The 9,662-nt window shown below is 35.9% G+C and overlaps 1 protein-coding gene across 4 annotated transcripts in view; it reads left to right on the forward strand.

Moving 5' to 3' along the window:
- Positions 1-8,734, forward strand: part of MSMO1 (methylsterol monooxygenase 1) — a 16,300-nt gene extending 7,566 nt beyond the window's left edge. For all 4 annotated transcript variants that reach the window (XM_012811840.2, XM_023519477.1, XM_023519475.1 and 1 more), the window contains exons 3-6: positions 2,674-2,822; positions 4,692-4,818; positions 5,842-5,996; positions 7,778-8,734. In XM_012811840.2, the coding sequence (XP_012667294.1) occupies positions 2,674-2,822; positions 4,692-4,818; positions 5,842-5,996; positions 7,778-7,973 (627 nt within the window). In that variant the 3' untranslated portion in view covers positions 7,974-8,734. The remainder of the gene's footprint in view (positions 1-2,673; positions 2,823-4,691; positions 4,819-5,841; positions 5,997-7,777) is intronic.
- The last annotated feature ends 928 nt before the right edge of the window (positions 8,735-9,662 follow it).

Consider the following 9,662-nt stretch of genomic DNA (forward strand, 5'->3'; position numbering starts at 1 on the left):
CCAAAGAGATGAAGAGATTTTTCTGTTAGGGTATATAAGCTACGGTAAAAGAAAATGTGGCAAAAGAAAGAATAAGCAGTCATTTAGTTGGTCACAACTAGTTTCTGAGCAGGCTGAAAGGCTGGGTGGTCTAACTGTCAACTCTGCTCAGCTGCCTGCCCTCTGGTGTTATAACCATTATAGTTTGAGCTTTTTTGATTAAAAAAAAATTGTGATGTCAAATCAGTACAAGTTTTCAAAAGTTAAAGGTGTTTAAAAAAACCCAAAAAATCAGTACAGGTTAATTATAGGTTTATACATTTTGAAGGCAGATTCCCTGATTAACATCAAGGGAACTAGCAGAAATTCTTATTTATTTTTTGTTTCTTTCTTTCTTTTTTTTTTTTTGAGACAGACCCTCATTCTGTGTCCCCAGGCTTGGAGTGCCTTTGCCTCAACCTGGCTCACAACAACCTCAGACTCCTGGGTTAAAGTGATCTTCCTGCCTCAGCCTTCTGAGTAGCTGAGACTACAGGCTCTTGCCACAATGCCTAGCTAACTTTTCTATTTTTAGTAGAGACCGCTGGTCTTGTCCAGGCTGGTCTCGAACTCCTGACCTCCCACTTTGGCCTCCCAGAGTGTGCTAGGATTACAGGTGTGATCTCTCCTGGAAATTCTAAAATAAAATATTTAAGAATTATATTTAATACTATGATAAATTTTTGTATTTTTTAAATTGTCTCCTCAAAAAGAAACAACTGCTGGTAGTGATGAAGTAGTGCAAAAGATTTTCTGCTTTCAAATGACATAAACAACTTGACAGTTAATGCACACTTGAAAAAGTAAAGTAGATGTTATAGGACCAGTCCCCCCCATCAAAAAAAACAAAACAAAACAAACTTACAGCTCACCAATTCTCCAAAAATCTTACTCAGAGATGTACGTATGTTATTTCTGAAGTCTGTGGCTCTTCCACATAGAAAGGTATTCCTTTACATTTGGGTACAGTTACAGACAAATAAACTATGATGAACTTTGATACTGCGCTAGGCATACTTTTTTTTTTGCCAACTTTTAATATGTACTCTGAACAGTATAATGTACAATGTTATTAGTTATAGTTGATTAAACTTCGTAATTTCTGTAGCTCTATAGGTACCAGATTCTAGCTAGGAAATTAAAAGTCTTTTAAGCATAGTTTCTGTAGGAAACGGGATCATTGCCAACCCAGGCCTGAGTCTCCAACTTACTTTGTTCTGATCACAAACTGGAGGTGTGGTGGAGTGGAATCAGATAGTGCTCAGAGTAGAAACGCAAAGACAGTTTTAAGTTACCTTGTCAAATCCCCTCATTTTATTATTGAGGACACTGGTTGGACCATAGCAAGTTAGTTGAGCCCTGGCGTTAGGGCCCAGGTCTCTGGACTGATTCTGTCAGTGCTTCTCCTATTTTTGTCAAGAAGATAACTTTTTCTTTAATTTTTTTTTTTTTTTTGAGACAGAGTCTTACTTTGTTGTCCTAAGTAGACTGCTATGGTGTCAGTCATAGTTCACAGCAACCTCAAACTCGTGGGCACAAGCGATCCTCTTGCCTCAGCCTCCCGAGTAGCTGGGACGACATGCACCTGCCACAAAACCCGGCTGTTATTTAGAGATGGAGTTGCACTCTTGCTCAGGCTGGTTGGAACCTGTGAGCTCAGGCAATCCACCTGCACCTCAGCCTTCCAGAATGCTGGGATTGCAGGTGTGAGCCACCACGTCAGGCCAAGAAGATAACTCTGGAAGAATTTCAAGGAGGGAACTGGATCTGGAGACCTAAATTTTAGTTATTCCAGGTTCTGCTATTCACTGTGTGTGCCATCAGGGGCGAGATGGTTTTGGCCCCTGGGCTTCTGCTGATGAGCAGCCGTTCTCATAGTTCAAAGATTGTGGTTCAGTTAAATGACTTTTGCTGGCAGATTTCTGAATTTTTAAGTGATGACTTTTAAGGCAGTAACTAGCATTATCACCATGATTTTGTACAACCTAAAGCATTTTTTCGTGTGTAAGTTCAGCCTGTAACTTGAATAACTCAGGTTTTTCGATGATGGCTTGTTAAGCAAATCAGTGTCCTGTTGCATTTCGTGAACACTCTGTTGTATTGATCTCATTCTTCTCATCTTAACTTGCATCTGTGAACTGCCATTATCAGGAAGCATCTCTGTGGTTCTCAGCTCAGAGACTGTATAATTTTGTCATTATCTATAAACAATAGTGCACTTATTTTTTGGAACGAGTACCTGGGAGCATCCATTTACCTGTGTAATAAAGGCTTCTAATGCTTCTTGTATAACTTCTTCAACAATTAGAGACACCCAACTAAGGTGTCTCTACTCTGAAACTTCTGGTAAAAAAAGTGAATGATCTGACAGCAAAGACTAGAGTTTTCTTTCTGTAGTTTCTCATTGGTTTGAGAGTACTATGGTCAGGTGTACCTGATAAAATGCTTTTTTCACCTGTTTAAAGTAGTGATAATAGTTGTCAAGAAAATTAGAAGGCAAGGATTTCTAAGCCTTAGTTACTAAAACATAAAATTAACATTAGAATTAAGGTCTAATGTAAACAGAAGAGAAAAAATTAGGAATTCACTTCTAGCTGGTAAACTAAATTATACTAGCAGAGGCTAATATTAAATACCATATTTTTTCCTCCATAGGATAAAACCGAAACATTGAAAAACCAATGGAAGTGCTTTAAAGTACTTCTCTTTAATCACTTTTGTATCCAGCTGCCTTTGATTTGTGGAACCTATTATTTTACAGAGTATTTCAATATTCCTTATGATTGGGAAAGAATGCCAAGATGGTATGTAGATTAAAATTTGATGTTTTATACTCAGTCATGATTTGTTATCCAATTAAATTATGCTTAATGTTTATCTTTTTTTCATTTGGTTAATATTTGTTCTAAACTTTGGAAGTAAATAAATAGTAGAAAAGTAAACCATAGTAGAAACTTAGAATGTTCATGTTTTCATATCTTTATTTTAATATAATATTTTATTAGAAGGTGAGTTTCTAACATCGTAAGTTTTCATAATATCTTTTATATGATTATATACAGATATCCATTCTTATACTAAGAAAAATATATATTACATTTAAAGTCTAAAATGAATTGGGTGGTGCCTGTGACTCAGTGAGTAGGGCGCCGGCCCTATATACTGAGGGTGGTGGGTTCAGGTGGCAGGTTCAAGCGCAGCCCTGGCCAAACTGCAACAAAAAAATAGCCAGGCGTTGTGGCGGGCGCCTGTAGTCCCAGCTACTTGGGAGATGAGGCAAGAGAATTAATTGCCTAAGCCCAAGAGTTAGAGGTTGCTGTGAGCTGTGACGCCACGACATTCTACTGAGGGTGACAAAGTGAGACTCTGTCTCTAAAAAAAAATTAAATAAAAAAATAGAACAAATGAAAGATACGAGAATAGTTGAGGTTTATAAAAATTAAGTCTATATAAACACATATATACATACACAGGTACACACACAGGGACATGGGTCATTAAATGTATGATCCAAAAGGGATCCCTTCTGAGAAGTACATGGTGAAGTGACTTTGCCATTATGTAAACATCATGGAGCGTACTTACACAAACCTAGATGGTATAGCCTGCAGCTCAGTAATACCTACAGTGTATTACCGAACTGAATACTACAGGTACTTGTGGCACAATGATAGTTTTTGTATATATAGATCTAGACAAAGTACAGTAAAAATACATTACTGCAATCTTAACCTCTGTCACAGAAGCCTGTCATTGGTTGAAGTGTCATTATGTGGCACATGATGTCACATATATTTTGCTTTATGGACACAAACTTTATTATGCTGTATTTATTTTATTATAAGTATTTAACCTGAGTGAAATATTTGCATTCAAATAATAATTGAATTCAGTTGCCTGTACCTGATGACACACAGGCCTGCATACAGATATACTAACATATGGACACAGTCTGTGTGTATTCAACATATAAAAGAGCTTCTGTGTAGTGCCTCTGTATATAAATTTTTTGCCTATTGCTCTTATTTATAAATTGTATCTTCTGCTGGAAAAAAATGTTCATTTTGCTATTACTAATCTTAGTTTATCCTTCCTCAATATTCTTTTCCTAGAAGTTTTGGATTATGTTTCTTAATTCTGATTTTATACCAGTGGATTTTTGTCAAAATGAAATAGAACTGGTATAGTAGTCTCTTTATTTTATTTTTATTTTTTTGAGACAGAATGTCACTTTATCACCCTCAGTAGAGTGCTGTGGTGTCATAGCTCATAGGAACCTCAAACTCTTGGGCTCAAGCAAGTCTCTTGCCTCAGCCTCCCAAGTAGCTGGGACTACAGGCGCCCACCACAACGTTCAGCTATTTTTAGAGACAGGGTCTCGCAGTGGCTCAGGCTGGTCTCAAACCCGTGAGCTCAGGCAGTCCACCCTCTTCGGTCTCCCAAATGCTGGGATTACAGGCATGAGCCACTGTGCCCGGCCCTAGTCAGTCTCTTTAATCTTTATTCAGGTTATATCATTAAGCTATTCCCAGCAGTTCTGAGAATTTGTTGATCAGTATATTCAATTAGATCAAGCTGGTATTTGGTTTTACATATTATCTCCAACAGTGATCTTAAGTCTGTAGACTTCAATAAAAATTATTTTATACACATTACAATATTTTCTCTTGAAGGTGTATGCTTTTGGCAAGATGCTTTGGCTGTGCTGTCATTGAGGATACTTGGCACTATTTCATGCACAGACTCTTGCACCACAAAAGAATATACAAGTATATTCATAAAGTTCATCATGAGTTTCAGGTATGTTAGAAATAATCTCATAATTCTTTTCTATTAGAGGCAAAATATCTATTTTTATTTTCTGAGCATTTAAAATTGTCAGTGATGTTTTTATTTTTCCTTTGGAATGATCTTAACACACACATGTACACATGGACACAACCCAGTTATACAGTGTTTTTATAGTCTTTAAATCTCATGGTGAATTGAGACCTGAAAGAAAAAATATTGTGTGAAATAATTCAAACTCTCCTATTTGTGGCCAGAGTGCTATATCAGCACAGTTAGGAACCTGGCAGTTTCATAATGGCTGAAGTAATGTTAGGGTCATTTAAGTGAGACCCCCAAACAATAAACTTTTAATATTTAAACTTCTTAGTTTTATCACATTGCTAACTCCCACAGAAAGTGATTTTTAGCACAACTGCTTTGATATAGCTTTGTCAAATGGGCTATCAGTATATTCTGTGCTGATTGTGATTGCATGGTCTGCTAAATCAAGCATACTATTCTAGATAAAACAGGTATAAATATATAAATAAAAATTACAGTTCAAGATAATTATTTAATACCTTTATCTTAAATCATCAAAGATAGTTCATAACATTTTATATTCTTAGACGTGCTAAGATTTAGTAGGAACAAAAAGATTTTCATGGGAATTACTATTATTTGTATATGACTAGATACTTTGTTACATAGAGAAATAACATAACTGCAGGCTGGGAATTCAGGTAAGAGCTATTGTTACTGTCTTGGGTCCAAATTCCATAGAATAGCAAGCTGGCAGTTCAGGCTATGTTGCTATGTTGCAATTTTGAAAAGTGCTTTTTCAAGAAACCTCAGACATTATTCTTAAGGCCTTTAACTGATTGGTTGAAATCCACCCTCCTTATGTTTGAAATCTTAACCACACATAAAAAATACCTTCACAGCAATATCTAGACTGGTGTTTGACCAAATATCTGGTCCCATAGCCCAGCCTAGCTGACACATAAAATTAACCATCACAATATGTTAAGGAATTTTTATTTATTGTTTTAGGCTCCATTTGGAATGGAAGCTGAATATGCACATCCTTTGGAAACCCTGATTCTTGGAACTGGATTTTTCATTGGAATTGTACTTTTGTGTGATCACGTGATTCTTCTCTGGGCATGGGTGACCGTTCGTTTGCTAGAGACCATTGATGTCCATAGGTGAGTGATGGTTTCTGTTTAGGTATGAGGTATCATACATAAAGCATTTTTATTTAATAGTAGAAGTCAATCTTTTTAATATTATTTTTTTAAAAACCAGGAGAATATAATAATTAGATTAAAAATCTGATCTATGCTGTTATTTTCATAGTGATAATGTGTAACTTGGACAAATAAAATAAATATTTAGGACCAACAGTGTTTTTTTTATTTTTCTAAACCTAACTCACATTTGAAGAAACAATGAAACATTCAGACTTCATGACTTTTTTTTTAGAGACAGAGTCTCACTTTATCACCCACAGTAGCATCACTGTTTTTAGTCTCTGGTGTCCAGTACTGATAAAAGCACTTATGAGGGGTGGCGCCTGTGGCTCAGTGGGTTGGGCGCTGGCCCCATACACCAAGGGTGGTGGGTTCAAACCCGGCCCAGGCCAAACTGCAACAAAAAGTAGCCGGGTGTTGTAGCAGGCACCTGTAGTCCCAGCTACTTGGGAGGCTGAGGCAAGAGAATTGCCTAAGCCCAGGAGTTGGTGGTTCCCATGAGCTGTGACACCACGTCACTCTACCCAGGGTGATAAAGTGAGACGCTGTCTGTTTAAAAAAAAGGGGCACTTATGAGATGAAAGCTCTGCTCGTTACATGTACATATTTCAGATGCTTCCTTTGTGTTCATTGGAACATTCTATATGGTCAGTTATTTATAATAAATGCCTTCTTAAATGCTTATTCTAATTTTTATTATTTTGAAATTATATATTCATTGTATTGTGACTTGAGCCATATTGCTATACCTGTGAATGTAGAATATTAAATTCTAAGAACTGAACAGCTAAAATGGCAAAATTAATGCTTCTGGTCCTAGGCAGAGAATATTCTTCTATAGAAAAAGAGAACTTGTAACTGATATCCTGTTCATTCTTTCTTTCCTTCCATTGTTTTTTCTCCCTGCCTCCCAGCTCCTCAAAGAGAGGGAAGGATTAGGGTGTTTCAGACTGTGGGTATCTGATTTTAGATTTGTACGTAGAAAAAAAGGACAATATTGTAAATGGGACTCTTTTTTGAAATCATTTATGTTTTCCCAACTCTGGAAAAGCAGCTTGGTATTTTGATTGTGGTACATTTAATTTCAACTTGTCATTGCCTGAGAATTAAAATAAGTTGCTGTACACCAATTCTTGGGCCTGAGGTTTTGCATGCTTGATACTAATTTCATGTAACTTTCTAAAAGATATATTTAGTATTGTGGACTTCATAAGTGTTACAGACTGTGGTGGTAAAGCTCCTCTAAAACTTAAAAGAAAAATAATTCTTGAAAATCTGTGATTTAAAGATGCATTACTGTAACCACTCTTTCATCCTTTGATGAAATATTTTCAAGGTTTTTTTAATTTTCCAAAAGCAGTTTCTAGAATATGCATTTTTCTGTAAAGTTTTTACCTTTCATCTTTCTCTCTTGCCTCCTTCTGCCTTCCTTCTCTCTCCCATCTTCCCCCTGGCTCTTCTCTACTCTCTCTCTCTCTCCTCTTCCCCACTCTCTCCTTATCTCTCTCCCCTCTTTTCTCTCCTCCTCGGTGCTGCTCTGCAGCCTCCCTCCCCACCAATAAAGACCTCTTGTACAAGCAAAAAAAGTTTTTACCTTTCATAAACATTTTAGAAATAAAGTGATTTAGGCAAAGTCAAGTATTATTTTAATTAGTTAATAAGCACATGATTATTAAAAATGTCAATTATTGTAGATGTGCATATTTCCTTAGTAATCTCTATTATTTTCATTTCAGCGGTTATGATATTCCTATCAACCCTTTACATCTCATCCCCTTCTATGCTGGCTCTCGGCACCACGATTTCCACCACATGAACTTCCTCGGGAACTATGCATCAACATTCACCTGGTGGGACAGAATTTTTGGAACAGATTCTCAGTTTCATGCCTATTATGAAAAGATGAAGAAGAGTGAGAAAAAGACTGAATAGATTATCTCGTGTAAATCTTCCAGAAGGAAAACATTTTCCCAAAATGAAGCTGGTAGCTAACATTGCACCTGGGCAGCAGAAGGACGCATGGGTCACGGCTACTAAGTGATGGGAGAACATTAACAACCTGTGATTATCTTCCTACGGGAAACTTTTTCTGCTTTACATACAAGTTCTGTATTTATAGAAATAAATATATGTTTAAGTCGGGTTTTCATGAAGATTTAAAAGGTTGCTAAGCTTACAGAGAGGGTTTTAAATAATAAAAAAAGTATTCTGTGTTCTCTGTTTTTCCCCCACTAATATCATAGAACTAAAGTTGACATTAGGCTTTAAATCTTTTAGATATATACTGGCAATTTTGGCATTATATTTAACTTTATAAATAGTTTTAAGAATTTGCCTAAAGATCAAAATATCATGGGATGAACCACATCAGTTGATTCAATGAATAGAGCTGCCAAATCAGGAATAGCAAACACCAGGAACTTCCACGCTTATCTGGAAATGATTTGTGAAGAACCCTTTTTGACTGTATTCAGCATAAAGCATTTCTTAATTGATGACAGTGGAATATTTCAGTCTGGAGATTTTTCCAAGTTACTTGAATTATTTTTTAAATTAAGGAGCTTTATCTCTGCTATTTACCCTCTCAATTTTTGTATATCAAGTTTCCATTTACTAAAATCTGTATCTTGAAACTCTGAACTGACTTGCTGTATTTGCACTTTGAGCTATTGAAATAAATGTGATTTTTGTCTGATTTTCTGGTTTCCAGTTTTGAACATTCACTGTCACCTTTTATTTTTAAAAGGAAAAAGTATAGACATCATTAAATTATTAAGTTTTATAATAAAGGAATAATTGCATTTTAAAGCACTTCATTTGTTAACCTGTTCCTTGACAGTTTCAACATACATTTATCAGGTTTATCTAGTGTGGGAAATTCTACTGACCTAGTAAAATGGCAGATATTAAAATAGCTATTTACTTTGGTTAGGACATACATATTTTCTATACAGTTGGAAGAACAGAGCTAAAGTTTTTAGAACTAATATAGTCTCAAGTCTCTGGATATGAACTCATTTAAAAGTTGATTCTTTGTACATGTGGAAATTACTATTTTTTAAACTATGGAGTCATTTTCTGGTAAATTATTCTGCCCTCCTTTTTTTGAAACCTATACAGTAAAGAGGTCCAATTAAAGAATTTATCAAGTTACAAGTCAGCATCTTTGCCAGTCCATGTTTTATAATTTGTATGTGGTTCTAATATCCCCCTCCCTGTCCATGTATGTGTGTGTAAATTTCTTAGATTTTAATTCTCAAACAGCAGTTTTATGGCTGTATTTGAACTTGTGCTGTCTACTACAAATAGAACTACCATATGATCCAGCAATCCAACTACTAGGAATTTATCCAAATAAAATGAAATCAGTGTATTGAGGAGGCACCTGTACCCCACATTTGTTAGAGCACTATTCATTTACAATAGCTAAGATATGGAATCAAGTGTCCAACAATAGATAAATGGGCAAGGAAAATATGATACATATTACACAATAGAGTACTGATCAGCCATTAAAAAGAATGAGATCCTGTACTTGCAGCAACCTGGAGGGCATTTTGTTAAATGAGGCAGGAACAGTTAAACACACTGCACACTCACCCACACGTGGAAGCTAAAGTT

Source organism: Otolemur garnettii, unplaced genomic scaffold (genome assembly GCF_000181295.1).
Source record: "Otolemur garnettii isolate 467f Iridium unplaced genomic scaffold, OtoGar3 scaffold00177, whole genome shotgun sequence".
Classification (NCBI taxonomy): domain Eukaryota; kingdom Metazoa; phylum Chordata; class Mammalia; order Primates; family Galagidae; genus Otolemur; species Otolemur garnettii.